The sequence below is a fragment of the Eschrichtius robustus genome, chromosome 14, assembly GCF_028021215.1.
Source record: "Eschrichtius robustus isolate mEscRob2 chromosome 14, mEscRob2.pri, whole genome shotgun sequence".
Taxonomy (NCBI): domain Eukaryota; kingdom Metazoa; phylum Chordata; class Mammalia; order Artiodactyla; family Eschrichtiidae; genus Eschrichtius; species Eschrichtius robustus.
Genome location: NC_090837.1, coordinates 34,116,310 through 34,136,969, shown reverse-complemented (window position 1 = coordinate 34,136,969; position 20,660 = coordinate 34,116,310). Strand labels below are relative to the sequence as shown.

The 20,660-nt window shown below is 43.1% G+C and overlaps 2 protein-coding genes across 2 annotated transcripts in view; one reads left to right on the top strand and one right to left on the bottom strand.

Moving 5' to 3' along the window:
- Positions 1 to 11,037, bottom strand: part of AKAIN1 (A-kinase anchor inhibitor 1) — a 77,982-nt gene extending 66,945 nt beyond the window's left edge. Inside the window, exons 1-2 of the transcript XR_011076319.1 lie at positions 10,757 to 11,037; positions 6,936 to 7,007 (exon numbers count right to left, since the gene is read on the bottom strand). The gene's annotated coding sequence lies outside the window, so the exon portion shown is untranslated. The remainder of the gene's footprint in view (positions 1 to 6,935; positions 7,008 to 10,756) is intronic.
- Positions 11,038 to 11,105: 68 nt separating this feature from the next.
- Positions 11,106 to 12,765, top strand: LOC137776775 (protein LDOC1-like). The gene has a single exon (XM_068563452.1). It carries the CDS (start codon positions 11,392 to 11,394, stop codon positions 11,788 to 11,790), a length of 399 nt encoding a protein of 132 aa, XP_068419553.1. The 5' UTR covers positions 11,106 to 11,391; the 3' UTR covers positions 11,791 to 12,765.
- The last annotated feature ends 7,895 nt before the right edge of the window (positions 12,766 to 20,660 follow it).

The window sequence follows — 20,660 nt, the reverse complement described above, 5'->3', positions numbered from 1 at the left end:
GTATGGAGGTTCCTTAAAAAACTCAAAATAGAATTACCATATGACCCAGCAATCCCACTACTGGGCATATACCCAGAGAAAACCATAATTCAAAAAGCCGCATGCACCCCAATGTTCATTGCTGCTCTATTTACAATAGCCAGGTCATGGAAGCAACCTAAATGCCCATTGACAAATGAATGAATAAAGAAGATGTGGTACATATATACAATGGAATATTACTCAGCCATAAAAAGGAACGAAATTGGGTCATTTGTAGAGACGTGGATGAATCTAGAGACTGTCATACAGAGTGAAGCAAGTCAGAAAGAGAAAAACGAATATCGTATATTAACGCATGTATGTGGAACCTAGAAAAATGGTACAGATGAACCGGTATGCCAGGCAGAAAAAGAGACACAGATGTAGAGAACAAATGTCTGGACACCAAGGGGGGAAAGCCGTGGTGGGGTGAGGATGGTGGTGTGATGAATTAGGCGACTGGGATTGACATGTACACACTGATGTGTGTAAAATGGATGACTAATAAGAACCTACTGTATAAAAATATAAAATAAAATTCAAAAAAAAAAAAAAAGACTTAGGATATGTAACATCCACATACAATGCAGGGTCCTTGACTGGATCCTGGGACAACTGAGGAAATGTGAATATGATCTGGATATTAGATAATATAAGGTATTGTTGTCAATTTTGTTAAGTGTGATAAAGTTATTGTGGTTATGTAAACAGAAAAAGACTTTTTTAGAGATGCACACTAAAATATTTAGGGGAGAAATGTCTGCCATTAAAATATTCTTACAAAAAAACAGATGAAGCAATTATAGTCAAATGTTAATAAATGTTAACTATTAATCCAAAAAAAAAAACCCAATGCAGCCAAAAATAAAAAATAAACAAGTAAATTTATTAAAAAAAGAAACAAAAAACTGCCCTGCCATGCAATTGCTTGTGCTTCCATTTACACTTTCCACCTTCATAAGCCTTGGAAAGGATAGTGTCCCTTCCCATAAATCCTGCTCTTTCGCTCCCTCTCTCACTCAGCCTTACTTCTCCCCTGACAAGGAGCAACTTAACTTGAGTGGTAAGTGGAGGAGAGAACCTGATACTTGATGACTCCACTCCTTCCTCTCTCTGCCTTTATTTAGGGAGCTGGCTGCCCGCACAAAGCCTGTGTCCTCCTCTGTTCCCTGTGTGATCACGTCCTCAAGGACGATGTGGCCAAGTCTGCAATTTCTGTGCTCCTGTGACTCTGGTGGGTGCGTGAACCTCATTTTGGAATTCAGTATCACAAAGCCCATTTGCCTAAGCTGCTCAAAGCCACATTCTCCAGTATCAGAAGGTAAAGCTGATTTATTACTGGTAAAGTAATAAAAATTGTGTTTTAATCTACACCTGCCTGACTCCTTTGCCTCATCTGCTAAAAATGGGTTCACAGCTCCACCCAGCAAGAAGGGTCAAGTTCATCAGGCCCCTTCGAAAGCCAGTATGCTGGAGCACAAATTCAGGCTCAGATATTCTGTAAGAACTCTTCCAATTCCAAAACGAAGTCCAGGACTTACACTCCTGCCTGTCTGCTGGAGGCAGCTGAGATGGAGACAGGACATCATAGACTCACAGATTCTAGAAGTGGAAGGAAAATAAGATCGTCTGTTGACAGCTTTTCCGTGAGCAACCTGAAACCCAGAGAAGGAAGCCAACATGGCTCTGGCAGGACCAGCACTGGGACTCAGGCGTCCTGACTCCCACCCAGTCTGGTGAGAACTTTATCTGAGGAAAACCTCCGTTTTACTCAGCCTCACTCATTCCTGAAGGAGAAACAGAACAGACTGTCTTCCAGAGCGTGTTTCTCCAAACGATCCCTACCTTTTCCCACACATATATGTTGACTCATGACATCACAGAAGAAGAAGTGGGTATTTGGCCGCTGAAGGCAACATCACTCTTAAATACTTTTCTCTCGGTCATCTTTGCTCCATCAGAGAAAAAGCCTAATTTCCTGTAATCACCTAGGTAACTGAAGACATGTCAGCCGATGATTCATGATCACCAACCTCAAAAGAGCCCTTAACATTGTTTCCTCTGTCGGTGACTCTGTCACTCTTGTAACTGCTCTAAGCCCCAGACAGGCATCTCCCGCACTCACAGGTGGTCCTTCCTCCTTCTCGGGCACGTTGAAGACCCCAGACAGCAACGCCCTCTCCTCCCACATTCACCTGGCCAAACCCAGCTGTATGTGTGCCCAGCCCCTCCGTCTTCCCTCCAGTTACAGCAGACACGTACCCCTCAACCCACCTCTGGCCACTCTTCCCATCAATGCTCATATCCCACGCCCCTCCCACCTTCCCAGGTAAAATGCCACCATCAGTTCTCTCTCCCCTCTCCTGTTTGCTCTGCTGTTCTCTCTCATCTGGATCCTGCCCATCGACATTTCAGCTCAAACCTCTTCCAAACAAAAACAGAAAAAATGCCCTTTCAGTGCCACACCCACTTCCACTGTGACCACATTCAGGGCCTGGTCAGATCACTCAGAGGACTAAGTACTGAGGTACTCTTTCCCACACGTAAAGCAAACAGTAAAACAACGCACAGCAAGCCAGATAGAACTATGAGTTTTTGGTAACGACTCCTTTAGTTCATTGTTTCCAATTGTCAAGCACTAAATTCTCTCCACATTTCTTCTGTTGTGCGGCTCCTACTCTGCTACGAGCTTTGCCTTAAGCACCTACTCAGTCTGCTCAATGGGTAATCCAGAATTTGCCCATTCTCTCTTATATTCACAACCAAAGGAACTGGATTTTCTATAACTTGCCGTCTTCCTCATTTCTCCTCCCACCATTACATCGATCTGGTTTCTGCCCTAATCACTCCACCAGAAGGCCTATTACTGAGCATCTAAGGCCTATCACTGACTTCTAAGCATCTAATGGCTATCTCTCAAGTCCTCATCTTATTCCACCTCTCAGTAGACTTTGACTCTACTGACCTCTTGCTTTTCTTTTTGAACTACTCTTTTTTCGTAGCTTTTGTGCGTCTGGTTTTTCTCCTCCTTGTCTGACTGCTCCCTCCTCTATGAGCCTTTAAAAGTGAGAGAACCTAAGGGCTCTTTCTAGATCCTCTTCTGGTTTTACTTTATAGGCTTTCTCCAGGCAATGCCATCCAGTCCTACGGTTTCAGCTACCATGAATTTTTAGGAGAACTCTACAATTTATCATTCAAACCAGAGCATTTTTTTCAGAGTAAAGGAGGGGTACTATTAGCAATTATGCCCAGACTGTGCTGGGCCAACTTGAATACACGGTCACCCTATCTCTATGCCAAAGAGCCCCAAATGTGCTTCCCCAGTGAAAACCTCTCCTCTGAGCTCCAGACTCAAAGACCGAGTTGCCCACTCACTATATGCACTTGGATTCATTAATCCACGCTTCTAACAAATACTGAGAATCTACCATAGGTCGAGCACTGTTGCAGGAACTGATGATACAACAGTGAACAAAGCAGACACAGCTCCTGTCCTCATCACGCTTCAGTTCTCTTTGGGGAGAGAGAAACGAAAGCACAAACGTATAAAAACAGACATTTTTCACCAGGATGAATGCTATGGAGAAAAATTAAGTGGGAGAAGGGGATAGGGAGTGTTGGGAAGAAGATGGAACACACGCTATTTAGTGTGATCAGATAAGGCCTCGCTGAGAAGGTGATGCTTGAGAAAAAGCCTGAAAAGGGTAAAGAAGCAATGAAAGCGGACATCTGAGCAGAGGGAACAAAAGGTGCAAAATCCTGTAAGTGGCAATGTGCGCGGCACCCTCGAGAAACAGTGATGACACCACGTGGGTCAGGCTGAGAGAACAAGGGGGAGAGCAGGGAGATAGATCAGAATGCTAACAGGAAGCCTAGAGTGCACAGGGCCTTGGAGGCAACTGTAAGGATTCTGGCTCTTACTCTGAAGAAATGCGAAGCCACTGGAGGGTTCTGAGCAGAGGAATGACATGATCTGACTTGTGTTTTTAAAATGCTGCTCTGGGCGTGGGGCTGGGAGTAGAAGCAGGGGGCCCAGTTAGGAGGCCGGCAAGGTAGTCCAACGGGACAGTTATGGCGGCTCTGACCAAGTATTAGCTGTGAACCTGGTAAAAGGTGATCAGATTCCATACACATTTTGAAGATGGAGCCAAGAGAATTCGCTGATGGTTGGACATAGTGTTTGAGAAGAAAAACGGAAGTCAAGGATAACCCCCAGGTTTTTGGCCAGGGTGACTAGAAAGATGACGCTTCCGTTTTCTCAGATGGAGAAAACTTCAGAAGGAGCAGGTCCAGAAACGAGGAGCAGAGACTCACTTGGGAACATGTTAAATCTGAGACATGCATTAGACATCCAAGAGGAGCTCTTAAGTAACCAGCTGGATATACAAGTCTAGAGCTCAGGGAGAGGTCTAGGCTGGAGATAAAGACTAGGGAGTTTGCAGATCTATACATGGTACTTAAAGCCACACACCTGGACAAGATCACTAAAGAAGTGGAGGTAGAGGAGAGGTCCAAGAAATGAGATCCGGGCACACAGGGAGGTGAGGAAGAACAAGGAAAGGAGACTGGGAGGAGCATCTGGAGGATGGGAGTAAAACCAAGAGAATGTGATACTTGAAAACCAAGAGAAGACAGTTTCAAGGTGGAAAGAGTGATTTGCTATCAAATTGATCTCTGGCATTGATATTAAATGCTACCAATAGGTCCAATAAAATGAGGGTTGAAATTGACATGGAGGTCACAGTGACCTTGATACATTCAGGATGAATAAAGTACCAAGTATGAAAGTCTGATTAAAGTGGATGGAGAATTAGAGGAGATAATACAGAGACAGTGAATACAAACAACTCGTTTGAGGAGTTCCACTGTTAAGAGGGGGAAAGAAAATGGACATGAGCCAGAGAGAAAAGTGAGGTCAAGAGAAGATTTTGGTGGAAGAGAAGAGTGATGATGCAGGGGAGAGAGGAGAGAATTTCTGAGTGTTGCCGTTGCCCTTGCCCTTGGGTGGTCCCATCCTAGGAGGAAATGGGATCACAAGTGAAGAGGTTAGCCTTTGCTAGGGTAAGCTTAGTTCCTCTGTACTAAGAGAAGAAAAGGCACAAGAAATGATTACAGACACCTAGAGGCGGGTAGACGTGATGGCGGGAGTTCATGGACATTCTCTTCTGATTGCTTCTGTTTCTCAGTGCGGCGGGATGCAAGCTCATCCGCTTAGAGTGAGAAGTGGAGAAGAAAGATTTGAGGTGTGGTCAGTATGAAACAATCACCAAGGAGAGTTGAAGAGTGAGTACTAGTGAAAGCCAGTATGATTTTCAGGCAGCATTATGGGTATGTTTGATATTAACGCTCATATAAATTGAGCCCATTCAGCATGGCTTTGTGTTTTTCTCCAGAATGAGGGCAGGTAAGGAGCAAGTAGAGAACTGAATTTAAGTAGGATTGTGTTTTCTCCAAGAAGAGAGAATGAAGCAAGAGAAGGTCAAGGGAGTCGAGCATGTATGCAAAGAGGTGATGATAATGATGCTACGGAAGGAACAGAAATTGAATAAAGTGGTCAATGAGATCAGAAAAGAGTGAGAAGCCATGAAACCATGAGAGATCAATAGACTATAGGGACTGGTGGGAAAAGCAACACTGGAGTAGTGGTACTAAAGAGAGTGAGATGGAAACATAAGAACTGGTGGTAATAGGGTGATTGGAATTGACATTAAGGAGGGCTACAGTTATTAGTAATGGCAGGCTCAACATGTCCAAGATAAACCTATGATCCTCTTCCAGCATTTCCTATCTTAGTAAATGAAGTCACCAAGCTTTTCCTTTGCTGCATGCAATGCATCACTACATCTTGTCCATTTGACCCCTTATAGAATTCCCAAAGCTGTCTGCTTCTCTCTTTTCACCTGCTACTCTGCATATCCAAGCTACCATCATCCCTTGCTTGGACAATTGTAACAGCCTTTTGGTTGGTCTCCTCATATCTGCTCTGACCCCAACTATAGCCAGAGTAATCTCTTCAAAACAAATAATCATGTGCCCTATTAATTAAAACTTCAATGGCTTTCTATTGTTCTTAGGGTGAAGACCAAGATTTGTAACGTAGCCCACTGGGCACCTGCACTGTCTAGTCACCGCCTCCTTCTCCAGCCCTATCTTGTACTGTTCTCCCTTTCACTCTGCGCTCTAGATATGCTGGGATTTTTGTCTTCAAATATACCGTACTTCCTCTGACACCAGAGACTTTGCCGATTGCCTTTGTGAAAATCCCCATCTCCTCCCTAGTTAATGCCTTCATGTCCTTCAGATTTCAACTTAAGTGCCCTTTCTTCAAGGCCCACTTCTCTGACTACACAGTATCAACTGGGGTCCCCTGTCATAATTTTTCTTTTACTATGCTGCCCCAGTTTTCTTTAATCATGCATGGATCACGAACTCCAGAATAGCAACAACTGTATCTGTTTTTATTCATTGCTGTGTCCTAGTACCTAGGACAAGCTGACACATAATTCTGTCCTTTAAAGGACCACTTAACCTTGTTACACTGATAGTCATATAGGCCATATTATTGCCTCTGCTATTAAAATCTTGAATTCAGTGAATTCCTTAATGCTTTGCTTCCCACACGGAAAGCTCTGAAAATTCAATAAAACCATCCCTCCCACCAAAAATGCCAAAATTCATTTAAATATTGTATAAAGCTTTGAAACCAACAAATGGTCTCTGATAAATACTCTGACATTTATAATCGCTTTGGTAAAGACATTGTCTTACTTGTATCATCAACTTTCTAATTTTTGATCGCTTCCAAAATGCTTTCACATGCATTACTCAATTGATTCCCCCAACAAATCTATAAAGGTTGGTGAATATAGCTGGGGTTCCAGACACGCTGACAAATGACCAAAAGAGACTGTTACCTTAGTATGGGGCCCACGTCAAAACAAAGCCCATTCATTCCAGGAGGCAGGAGGACTATCTCCTAAGGATATCTGCAAGAAAAATATACCCATTTAAAATGCTATTTCAATTCCACAGGTTATCCATTCATCAAGCCCCTGTAGGATGTGTCTCACAAGTCTTTTTAGTGTGACATCAGGGGACATTTCACTTCCTGCCGCACAGTTTGAGTCACTGTAAATGATTCCCCCAAAGAGAGCAAACAAGTGATAAAGATACACGCTGGACAACAAAAACAACCATTTATTAGACAGTCACACTGTCCTTTGTCATAATTGCTTTCAGCAGTTTGAAATATATTCTGATTAACCCCACACAGATAGGGACATGGTTCTGCATTTACTTGCCTAAAGGAAGTAACTATTTTGAAATATTCCTGATTTAACTTCTTTTTTTACAAGAATTGTGAGTCAAATAAAAAACAACATTCAGATGAGTTCTCTCACAAACGCTCACTTTTGTTTAGGCCATTTCTTCAAACGTCTTCAAATTTTATTCTAAAATGATCAAATTTCTACATAGCTGACTTTATGTGTCAACCTGGCAAGATTATGGTGACTAACTGCTTGGTCAAACATCTGGTTTTCAAGTTGCTGTGAAGGTATTTTTTGGATGTGATTGACATTTAGAATCATTGACTTTACAGTGAGCAGAGGGCTTCCCTGGTGGCACACTGGTGCCTGTCAGTGCAGGGGACACGGGTTCGAGCCCTGGTCCGGGAAGATCCCACACGCCACGGAGCAACTAAGCCCATGCGCCACAGCTACTGAGCCTGCGCTCTAGAGCCCGCGAGCCACAACTACTGAGCCCGTGTGCCACAGCTACTGAAGCTTGCGTGCCTAGAGCCCGTGCTCTGCAACAAGAGAAGCCACCACAATGAGAAACCCGGGCACCAAAACGAAGAGTAGCCCCTGCTCGCCACAACTAGAGAAAGCCCACGCGCAGCAACGAAGACCCAACACAGCCAAAAATAAATAAATAAAATAAATTTTTAAAAATACTCTTTAAAAAAAAGTAAAATAAAGTGAGCAGATTATCCTCCATGACACAGGTGGGCCTCATTCAATCAGTTGAAGGCCTTAGGAGCAAATGCTGAAGTTTCCCAAAGAAAGAGTTCTGTCTCCAGACGACAACACAGAAATTCTGCCTGCGCTTTTATCTCAGACTCAGAACTGCAACATCAACTCTTCCCTGAATCTCCAGCCTGCCACGTTGCCCTACAGGTTTTGGACTTGCGAGTCCCCCAGTGGGAAAAGTCACCCCCCCGCCCCAAATTTAATAAATTTAATAAATTTAACATCCTCCACTACAACCCTGTCCAAAGCAGGTGTGTACCATCATTCAATGTATTTTCTCTTAAGCCTTTTAAAACATCTTGAGAATGCACAGAACCACACACATACAAAAAATTCATGGTCCTGGTTCTTATTTGTCATAGGATTTTTTTTTTGGTCCTATACATTTGAAAGATAGTTTTTTAGAGAATATATCCATGAATATACCCTTGATTAAAGAAGAATTAGAAATGACTAAAAGAAGAATGTATTAGTCAGGGTTCTTCAGAGAAACAGAACCACCCTTATGACCTCATTTAACCTTAATTGCCTCCCTAAATACCTTATTTTCAAATACAGTCACATTGAAGATCAGGGCTTCAACATATGAATTTTGAGGGGACCCAGTTTGGTCCATACACACTTTAAGAAACTAGAAAAAGAAGGGCAAATTAAACCCAAAGCTAGCAGAAGGCAGGAAATAATAAGGATTAGAACAGAGGTAAGTGAAATAGGGAATCAATGAAACCAAATGTCTGTTCTTAGAAAAAAAATTAACAAAATTGACAGACAAACTTTAACTAGACTGAGAAAGAAAAAAGAAGATGCAAATAACTAAAATCAGAAATGAAGATGGGGACATTACAACCAACTTTACACAAATAAAAATAAAAGAATGCTATGAATAATTGTTCACCAATAAATTAAATGAAATTGAAAAATGTCCTAGAAACACACAAATTACCGAAACTGACTCAAGAAGGAATAGAAAAACTGCACTGACCTATAACAAGAGATTAAATCAGTGATTAAAAAACAACAACAAAAAACTAGAACTCCCAGCACAGAAAAGCTCTGGACCAGATGACCTATCATATATCTGGCAACATGGTTTTCTTAAAAATGTATACTGTAACATATGATATGTGCGTAAGAATGTATGCGGTATTATTAGTTAGTGGAAAGCACATCCTCAGTGTTTTGAGCTGATTGCCCAGTCTTGTATTTGGGTTCATAAATTTTGTATTTCTTATATTGAGGACAAACTAAGAGTTCATTTTGGCTCTGAAACTTCAAATGACATTTTGATACTCTCTGTAGCTCCAGAGAAATTCCGTAAGTTATACTGATTCAGTAAATGGCTTTCTTTTTTTAGATGAACTGAATATGATGACGTTATCTTTTTCCTTGGCAAAATAATAATAATTTCTAGCTAAAAAGGAACAGAAGAACACTACATGTTTTCAGATTAAGCCTGAGATCTGAAATGCAGTCTCAGTTAAGCTAGGCATTCATCCTCTGTGCTTTCCAAAATTCCCTTTAGATAACTAATGTGTTAAAAATGTAAAGCATTTCTTTTATATTTCCTGTTTTCTTTCATTTTTAATAAATTTTGTTTTTATTGTAAAATCAATAGTCACTTCAAAAATGCAGACATATAAAATAAAAATTTTACCACCCAAAGATAACCACTTTTTTTGTTATATGACTTTCTTCTTTCTTGAGGTACATATATTTTAAATAACTGATCTCAAGTATTTTTGTACTTTGTTTTTGAAAGTGTTTTAGCACAATTTATGACCTGCAGCTTTATTAGGAAACATTATTTTATTAATACAAACTAGTCTCCAACAGTAAAATACCAAATAAAAGTACATCGATCAAAAGCCAGAATCAAAACCTACCATCTCCATGTAAATGACAAACGGAGGATTCTGGCAAAAAGTATCACTTCTCATTTCTAAAAAGTCAAAAATTATATTCTTAAACGTAAATGTAACTACTCATCAAGATATGTTATTTGGGTTTCTTAGTCACTGAACCACACAGCAATACCCCCTCCTGAAATTTCCTCCCCCCAGTTTCACCTCGGGTGGTTCTGGCATGGGAGGGTCCTCGGGGTCAATCTTTGAGCGCCTCAAATATGGAAACAGTGGGACATAGCTGAAGTCCCAGAGCCTGAGAGTGGTTCTTGGTAGACAACGTGCTTAACGACTCGCTGGTTGCAGACACACACACAGAGACACGCAGACACACACACACACACACAGACACAGACACACACACACACAAAGGTTGAAGTTTTCTTTACCTAGCGCGTCACACTGATGGAAAAAATAGAATTGTTAGATAGGAAGGAGGTCAGAGCAGAGCCTAATTACAGTAGAGAAGCAGAGCTCACAGCCAGCGCCAGTAAACGGTGGCTGAATTGGACCAGACGGAATCTGTTTCTCTCATTCATATAAATACAGATGGCGTTCATCTCAACAGGGCCTCTTCCAATCTACAGACCCTGCCGCCACCTTAAGTTTAAGTTCATCCTCAATCACTTGGCACTCAGGAAGCCTTCACCAACGTACCACCGACTTTGTAGCCAGAGTAAATTTGTATACTCTCTGAGCTGCTTGTGTCCTCAGGAAAACAAAAACAAACAAACAAACCAGAAACCTAGCATGGGCTTCACAGAGTCGGGAGGCTTAGATGAGATAGGATAAGGCGTCTGGCACCTGGGAGGCACTCCGGATAGGAGAGATGCTCCTCGTTCCGTCAAGTTGGAAGCCCCAAGGGATGGTCTACTCTGCAGGCACAGAGGGCTTTATTAGAACTGCCTCCTCGTGGCTGTGAAGCCTTGAGCGTAACATGCAAACAGCCAGAGATAATGGAACTTCAAAAAGCTCTACGACTGCTTCGCAGCTCGGCAGGAGCTGGCGAAGCTGCAGCCGCCCAGTGACACTCGATCCCCGAGCAGACAGCTTCTCCTTTAAGCACCTGCGCGTCGGCCGCGGAGGGAGCCCACCGGAAGTCGCGGAGGGAGCCCACCGGAAGTCCAAGAGCGCAGCCACGGCGTCAGATTCTTCCGCCGAGCGCGGCGCTGCGGCCCTCGGCTCGGCCCCCAGTCTACTCCAAATTTCCTCTCTGGCCGCCGCCCGTCTGCTTCAGGCCTCCCGGATGCTGGTTTTCCGGCCAATAGTCCCGGCGACGCTGCCTGCCGGCGCTCGGGCATAAGCCCGGCCAGGACCGCGGAGGGCGGACGCGCGCCGCCGGGACCCCCGGGACCCGCCCCCGAGACCCCCGGGACCCGCTCCCGAGCCACACGCACTTCCGGCGGCGCGGCGGCGGGGACGGAACCCGGCGGGCGGTGATGGACGCGCTGGCGGTCATGATGCAGGACCTCCTGACCCAGAACCGTGCGCTGCGCAGGGAGAACAAAGAGCTCATGGACCAGGTGCGGCGGCTCCTGTGCGAGAAAGCCAACCTGCTGGCCCAGGTGCGCCCGCCCGCCTGCCCGGTGGCTTTTCCCGAGACGTTCAAAGGCGACTCCGCCCGGCTTCCCGAGTTTTTGATCCAAGCGGCGTCTTACATGAGGTTCTTTGAGGCCAGGTTCTCGAACGACATCCTCAAGGTGGCGTTTTTAATCAGCCGCCTCAGTGGGCCGGCCGAGGAGTGGGTTGTCCCCTACATCGAGAGGGAGAGCCCCATCCTGGCACATTACGAGGCCTTCGTGGACGCGCTGAAGCGGGCCTTTGGCAGGAACGGGTAGGAAACGGCAGGGCTGCGAGCCCCACTGACCGGGTCGTGCTTGGCCGTGACTCACAAAGAGCTCTCCAGTCCCCACCTGCTGGGCCCAACCCTTGCGAGGAAGCCCCGCTGCCTTTGCACTCGGCCCAGCAGCGCGGCCACTGGCGGGGGACCTGTTAGCAATTGAACGGACCACCCCGAATCGCCCCCCTGCCACCTGCCGTCTCTGAAAACTGCTGCTGCCCGCCCTGGACGATCTGTGCCAGCCTGGGAAGTGTCTGAGCTTGTCACACGCCCGGGGACACCGATTTGGAGACCTCAGGTCCGGAGACAGCTGCCAGGGTTCGCGTGGCTGGCAGACAAATATTGACACTCCTGCCCCAGGAACCTGTTTTTCACATACTTCGTTTCTGTTCTGAAACCACAACAGGCTCAGAGACTGTGCCTTTTATCAGAAAAGTCCAGGCGCTGAACAGTACATGGAAAACGTATTTACTTTTAAAATGTAAATATGTATCTTACAGCACCATATATTGGGGACTGTACTTGGGGTTACAGGAGAAACAGATGAATAAGACCAAATGTATATCTCCACAGGAACACAAGTGTGAGAAAAAATTCTAAGTGCATATTCTGATGTCTGGTAAAATAATGCTTTCACGTGCAGAGAATGGCGTATTTGCTTCTTGTTTTATGGACTTTTCATATCACAGTTTTAAAATACATGTTAAAAACATGTGCAGCTTACAAAGGAGGCAGAAAACCCAACTTGAGCAATTTCTGTGTTTGCTCCTGAATCTGGCAAAGATGGTGTTTTTAAAGATGCGTGCAACTTGTAGCAAAAAGAAGCGGGGGCAGGGAATGGTGCATTCTTTGAGCTGTATCCACTCACCTTTATTGCCTTGTATTAAATGACTTGGCTGCTTCCTTTTTTGTAAATTACAGTTTTGGTCTCAGTTTTTCTTTTGTAATTAAAGGCATTACTTGATCATTAAAATTTGGTTCAGAATTCTGTGATTCTCTTAGGGCCAAAAAAGGGGAAGAAAAAGGAAGGTCTGAGCCCTCATGTCAAACAAAGTAGTTCTTGAAATCCTCTCAGGACCAAAATCTATAGCTGCCTTTCCTTACATGTCCATGGGTTTTGTCATTCTGGTGGTCAATATAGTTTCACTGAAATAGCTTGAATTCTAGTTACATCTTCATACTAAGAAAAACTCATCACTGCCCCCTTGATGGACATTTCACATACCTAAGGACTGAACTGAAAACCTCTAATTATATTTTTGCACGATTTTATTAAAAGACAGGTTATAGCAATCTAAAATATGACACAAATGAACATATCTATGAAACAGACTCAGACATAAAGAACAGACTTGTGGTTGCAAAGGGGGAGGGGGTCAGGGAGGAAAGGATTGGGAGTTTGGGATTAGATGCAAACTAGTATATATAGGATGGATAAACAACAAGGTCTTACTGTATAGCACAGGGAACTATATTCAATATCCTGTGATAAACCATAATGGAAAATAGTATGAAAAAGTAGTATATCTGAGTCCCTTTGCTGTACAGCAGAAATTGACAACATTGTAAATCAACTATACTTCAATAAAATAAATTTTTAAAAAATAAAATTATTTTCTTGCCATAAAAACTCAGACACAAAGGTCCTTCATACACCTATTTCGCCATGTGGGGATGAGCCAAGATACTACTTGACCACTAAACAACACCCCACAACCTTATGCTCTTCACCCAGTTAATGCTCATTTTGTGCACATGTCAATACACTGTTTAATTCTGCAACTATAAATAACTATAAATGAACTACAATAAAGTTTTTTTAAAAGACAGGTTATAGCAATTATTTTATCATTGCCAGTTAGTATTGTAAGAGTTTATAAGAGACTGGGACCCCCAACACGACTTCTTATAAACAATACTTTTGTGGTACATATGTACTAACAAAATTAATTGATTCTTGGTCCTACTGGCTGTCAATTTCAGAGCAGTGTTTTTCCCACAGTAAAAATAACCTGCAGGATATAGCACCCCCCAAAATTTCAGTAAACCTCACAAGAGCACATATTTGATAGGATACAAAAACTTGCTAATGAAAGATCAGCATCAACATTGAAGAAGTCAAATAGAGCATAACTCAGAAGTCAAGATATCTCATACTTAATTTTCTATAGCTATTTTTTTTTTAAGGGTATCAGATCTCCACCAAAAGGAAAAAACGAGGAAAGTATACAAGTCTTGCTTACAGTTACACAGAGAGACGGGAGGAGGGAGAGAAGGTCACTTACTGGTCAGTGACCTCCACATCATTCCATCTCTGAAATAAGGTCATAACAGATGATGAGTAGTTCATTGCTTTCTTTAGTCTTCTGCTGAATGGTCTCTGGGGAATGTTCCTCATCTGGCCCTTTATCAGGCTTACCTAGAAGGCCAACAGGCCACCGGGGCCTTTCCTCTGGACCCGAGCGATTTCTTTCTCTTCCAGATTGAGGACCTCTTCTGTGTGGGCCTTTAATGTTTGGTATCTTTGGCCTTCCATTCCACTTCTTAATCTGTAATCCTCAGCACACTTCTTCAGCCATTCTTCATTCATGAGATAGCCTTCAGTCACCTCCTGCTTCTCAAATTCCTTGAAAAGTTCAGAGAAATATGCTTCATGGAATTTGTCTGTAGTAAGTTGACCTTTTTCTTTCTGACTTTCTAGATTTCAGCTTCGGCAAGCTTCTTCTGTTTCTGTACCTTCTCCATCACCTGGGTACATCCCTAAAAATCCGATCGTAATTTTCCCCATCTCCGAGCATTTCGCATGGAGCTCCTCATACTTGCTTTTCAATTTCAGGTTCTCCATCTGCATGGCTTTAACTGCAACCTCCAGGTCCTTCTGGGTAAACTGCAGTACATCCATGAATGGGACCAGTGGGCAGGAAAAGGTCCATAGCCTGAGGACACAAGGGGGAGAGTCCATCACAGGGATACCCAGAGCTCCTAAGACAGCAAATGCCACCAGCCTCACTTTAGGTGGTCTTCCTCAGGAAGGCTTGGCATCATGAATGTTGTCTATTTCAGTGGCCACAGAAACCAGTTTATTAGGGCTGTCTTTCAGAAGTGGGTCAAAGGAGGTATAAAGGACTTTCCTCAAAGCAAACTCTTTAGATGAGGACGTTCCAAACTACTCCAAATTCTCCACATCAGCCCCCATGCCTAGAACTATAGCTGGGGCTCTGGAGCCCTCTTCTTGGAGGTCCATGGTAGGCTCTGGCCCGTGCTGAGAAAGGAGAGCAGGGCTCACTGTCCCAACTGCTTATGTGAACCCATGACCCCAAAGAACCCACTACCTGCTGCTCTGAATCTCCTCTGAGGGTGTGTTTCTTATCCTCAAGTGATTCCAATTTGCATCCCAAATGGTGAAGCACTGAGAAAGGACAGATTTTGTCCCCCAGCAGAAAGCCAGGTGAACTTAAGAAGGGGTTCATGCAAAAAAAATTGCACAGTTGTCTAGTTTCTCTTGAGTTTGGCTTGTATGGCTTTACCTGATTTGGGCATTTTGTGATTTTCCAGAAAATCAGGCAACTCTCATATATTCAATCAAGGAATGCACTTGAGAGCCAGATGAGCATAATTCCTCATAATGCTTTTGCTTTTATTTCTATTATGCAAGTTGTTACGATTTGACTGTCTACCCTAAACCAAGGTTCATCTAATATCTTTATTTCAGACATCTTAATTTCCTGCTAACTAAGTGAAGGTAATGTATTAGCAGAGCAGTGACTACCTCTGTAATGCAAACTGCAGATAACTATTAATTCAAGTTCAGTGAAATCCTTCATCTTCCCTAAATCTTTTTCAAGTGGCCTGCTGTCAACAGTTCTCTACAGTGATTCTCAAGCTTTAGGGAACATGAGCCTTGCCTGAGGGATTTGTTAAAAAACACAGATTGCCCGGCCCTAACTCTAGAGTTTCAGATTGAGTGGGTCTGGGTTGGGACCTGAGAATCTGCATTTCTAACCAAAGTTCCTAGGTGATGCTGATGCTGTTGGTGTAAGGGTAAAATAAATTAGAAACGAGAAAAATATCTCGTTCTCCCTGGTGCAAAGAAAAAGAGAGCATTTACTTTAGAAAACTTGCCCTGGTGGGCTCTTTCTCTGCCTTTTGAAATGTATGGAGATCGTTTTAAAGGCTAAATAAGCCTCTTTCCCATTTTACAATCCAGGAATTTCTCTATGAAAGGGGACCCCGGAGCCATCACATAGAACTGGAACCAGCAAGAAGACAGCACCCCTTCCTCCCAGTTTCCTGGGAGTATAAGAGCCTAATTTCAGCAGGTACCTGTCTCCAAATACAAACCTACCTTCTGTCATAAAGATATGAGAAATTTATTTTTCCCTTATTTGAAGGCAGTTAGTCCTCTTATTTGAGAATCAGTCACCCTTTATCTTGAAAACATGGAGGTAATTGGTTTCATCTGCCTGGTTACGTAAATGGGTGCCATTTCTTTTTGTCTTTGCTATCTATCCCCTTAGTGGCTTTTCTGTGATTCACATTACGTTCTGGTTTAATGCTTATTCAAAATAAAACCCTTTTGTTTCTCTTCTATCTTTGTGAAGAGGTTTTCTAGGTTGACAAGGCATTTTGTTCTTAATTATATTTTCCCGACATTGGTCAGGGCTACACTTTGAGAACCACTGCACAACATGAACCTACCTGTAGAATTTTACATTTCTCTCTAGAACTTTACCTTACTGGTTTCAGCCTGTGGCATTTTAGATCTTTGACTTTTTCAGTTTTGATTCTGTCATCCTCCTTACTTGATATCATCTACAAAATTGAGAAATTTATGTTTTCCAAACCATTAGTAAGTTCAGAAAAGAGGCAGCAAGGGTCCCTGTAACATGCAGCGCTTACATTTTTAATCACCAGACAACTCTCTATCATGTTATGTGCTGGTACTGCGGACACAGCTATGAACAAGACAGTCCTGATTCTCCAGGAGCTTATGACTGGGAAGATAAAGAAACAGGCCATTATAATGCAGGACTGCAGCAAGGAGGGGACAAGAAGAGCGGGCCCGTGGTAGCACGAAGTGGCGCCCCTAAGGCAGCCTTGGGGGGTGTTAAGGACTGAATGTTTGTGTTCCTCCAAAATGCATATGTTAAATCCTAACCCCCAATGTGCTGGTATTGGGAGCTGGAGCTTGCGGGGAGGTAACGAGATCCTGAGGGTGGGGCCTGCATAACCCGCATTAGAGCCCTTAGAAGAAAAGACGGGAGAGCTTGCTTCCTCTCTCTGCTCTCTGCCATGTGAAGATACAGGAAGATGGCCATCTGTAAACCAGGATGCAGGCCCTCACCAGGCCCGGGATCTGCCAGCACCTTGATCTTGAACTTCTAATAGACTTGGAGACCACGTCGGCCTGCATACATCTCTGGATTTTAGGCAGCTGGGGCCTGAATTGCATTAATCTAATGAGAAAGGAAAGGGTTTTGGTTTAAGGGGGAGGCAACGGAAGTGGAGAGAGGAGGACAGATTTGAGGTATGTTTTGGAGACAGAAATGGCAGGCCCTACAGATAAATGGATGTGGGAAGTATTTCTTCCTCTCTCCCCAGTCAGGAATATTGCAGATTCCATTTCCATTTTTCTACATCCCCTGTTTTGTTCCTCTCCAAGAGAGGAGGAGAGAATAAAGTGATTGGTCCAAGTTCGCTAGTCTTTGGACATCCTTTTCCTTGTGGATGGATCTGGAGACACTCCCCCTGTGTGCAGACAGAGCTGGTCCTCTGGTTCCTATTGTCGCTCTGCAGTTTGGCACTATGACAACAGACCCCTGACTACATCCCTTCTTACTCCCTTCCAGCCCATTGTCCACACGGGTCATGGTTACTTTTTTAAATTTCCCCAAGTAGTTCAACTGATTTACCTGAAGAGACTTGGAAGTCTATTTTCAGCCTGCAACAACATGGATGTTAGTAAGAAGCGTTTCCAGTCAACTTTCTGCTTCACCTTGATGCAGAAATTATGCCATTTTTATGACATAATATTATCCACACTTCAAGTTTTCCTCACTGGCCTCTGTTTTTTGACGTTACCCCTTTGTCAGGTGACTGTAAATATCTGCATCAAAGAATAAAGCCACACAGAATCTCCAGAATCTCTCATTGAAAAATGAGAAAAGAAGAGGTTGATAGAGATATTTTCCATTTCTGAAAGGCTTATTAAAAATAAAACCCCCCAAATCCATTACAAGTTATGAAAAATGCGTTGACTGACCTTTGAAGTTCAAGCAAGCTCCAGAAGAGCAGGATAATTAAAGAAGACAAGCAAAACGTCCAAGAAAATATATGAAGCTTGAATAATCAGCATGTTTAAAATAAATAATTTATCTTTATGAGTTATTGATGATCTTATAATTCATGAATGCTAAGAAAAACATAACAAGGAGTGATTTGTAAAAGGTCATCAAAACCAAGTAAGAACACAACCAGCTCATTGCTTATCTTGCAACTGATTAAAGTTCTAAAAGGGAAGGAAAAAAAGCAAAACAGGGGGGTGGGATGGGTAACAGAAAGGGGTCTGTACTTGATTGCAAAATGTCTCCCCCAAATTTTTGTCCGCCCAAGAACTCAGGATGTGACCTTATACAGAAATAGGATCTTTGCAGGTTTAATTAGTTAAGTTAAATTGAGGTCATGTTGGATTAGGATAGGTCCTAAATACAGTAAGACTGGTGTCCTTATAAGGGGAGAGGATGCAGAGAGAGCCACAGACACACGCAGGGAAGAAAGGCGCGTGGCAACAGAGGCAGAGATTGAGCAATGCAGGGGCAGGTCAAGGATGCCAAGGATTGCTGGCCTCCACCAGAAGCTGGGAGAGACGCATGGGAACCTCAGAGGGAGCATGGCCCTACTGAAACCTTGATTGAGGCCCCCAGAACTTCAGGAGAATAGATTTCTGTTCTTTTAAGCCACCCAGTTTGTGGTATTTTGTTATGGCAGCCCTAGTACACTAATACAGAAAAAAAGAAAGAAAAGAAGGGAGGGAGGGAGGGAGAAGTGGAGGGAAGAGGAGAGGGGAGGGGAGGGGGGAAGGAATGAAGGAAGGAAGGAGGGAACAAATTAGTACGGATTTCAGAAAGTAAATAATGCCTTAAAGAAAAGAACATGGAGGGACTTCCCTGGTGGTCCAGTGCTTAGGACTCCATGTTTCCCTGGTCGGGGAACTAAGATCCCCCAAGCCACGCAGTGCAGCCAAAAAAACCAAAACAAACAAACAAAAAACATGGAAAGATCATAATTTGTGGGTCTCTCCCCTCCCCTTGCAAAGTCATTAAACTAATCTGACCATCGTGAAGGACTAATGGTCAAATTCTGACATATTTTCTACTTCTACGGAGGCCTCAACAGACAGAACTCGGTCTCAGCTTCTCTCTCCCCAAACTCCCCAAATCCCCTGCAGGGCTCCCCCTAGAACCTGGTCTGCCTGCCTCTGACCCACTCAAGACTGAAGGACATCTTACATCAAGAGACCCCGAACAGCCCGGGCACCAGGCCTCCGAATGCCCATCTCTGTGAGTTGGTCCTCAAGACCAGACCCTATTGTTCAGTTTATCTGACTACCCAGCCCGGTTCCCAAATCTCTCTCTCAGCCTAGGTCCTGTCCTGCTGTGAAACGACCAGGTTTGCGTAGATACATGGGTACTTGCCAGATTCCTCCCTGGGAGGGGTTAATATTGTAGACTTGGTCAGAACTTCATTTATATGCATAATTTCCTTGAATAGAACAAATGTATGGTAGCGTAGAAAACCTATGACATGAACATCTGGACACGTAAAAATGTATGAGAGCCATAGTCTTCATTTTTAATAAACTACCAATGCCATTTCAAAATTGTGAATTAGCTTCAGGTTCTCAGATGTACAGCTTTCATACTTAAAGGGATTAAACACAGACACACAGACACACAGACACACAGACACACACACACACACACACACACACTCCCTTTTAACAGACTTACGTGGGCCTAGAGGAGAGTGTAACTGCAAACAATATGGTTTGTTTATGTAATAATAACAACAAATATTAACTGAGAACTGAACAGTTGTCACCATGATAATGGCCTTAGCCCATAGAGAGGCAAGTTCAGAATGAAGTATTCTTGAAGGTAGAAATCACAGTTTTTAATGCTGAAACTCACTGTGCAAAAACTAAGTGGCAGCAGGATCAGCCCATGCTCTGGATGTTTCAAAGTAGCCACCTCTACTTTTTTTCATGGCACTTAACTTCTTGCCTTGTTAAATAGTAGCTGAATGAGTGATTACATTATGTTTCTTTCCTCCCACTCCAGACTTGTATCCACTTTGTATCCACTTTCCCACAAATATTCAGAGCTTGAGCTTCCCTTGTGTGTTTAATGACTGACTGACAGTTCATTTGAGAAAGAGAGTAGGGGGTGGAGGGTTAGAGTGGATCAGTAAATATAAGTGTGTGTGTATCTCTTTATATCAGCTCTTGCTAATTCCTTCCTAGCCAATATGGTAGTGAGTCTCATATTCAAGTATTATACATGTATCTTTTTAAAATTTAAAAAAAAAAAAAAAGATTCTCACCTATCCCTGAGGCTGGCTTCAATTATCAGAATGTCACTTAAACATATACAAATTAAACCAACTCTAAATCCTTGTATGAGTTAAATCTTTGTAGCTTTTACACACTGTTAAAATTACAAATTAAATACAAACCAAATTTCAAAACCAATAAAATTCAAATGAATGAGTTAAAACTAAATTATGGATGTGCCTTGCTGAAAAGAAATGACTCCTTCACAACCTGAATATGGTACTAATGATAATGGCACTCTATATGCCCTGTAGACT

Coding starts and splice junctions, on each gene's coding strand:
- LOC137776775 (XM_068563452.1), top strand. CDS start 11,392: ATGGACGCGCTGGCGGTCATGATGCAGGACCTCCTGACCCAGAACCGT.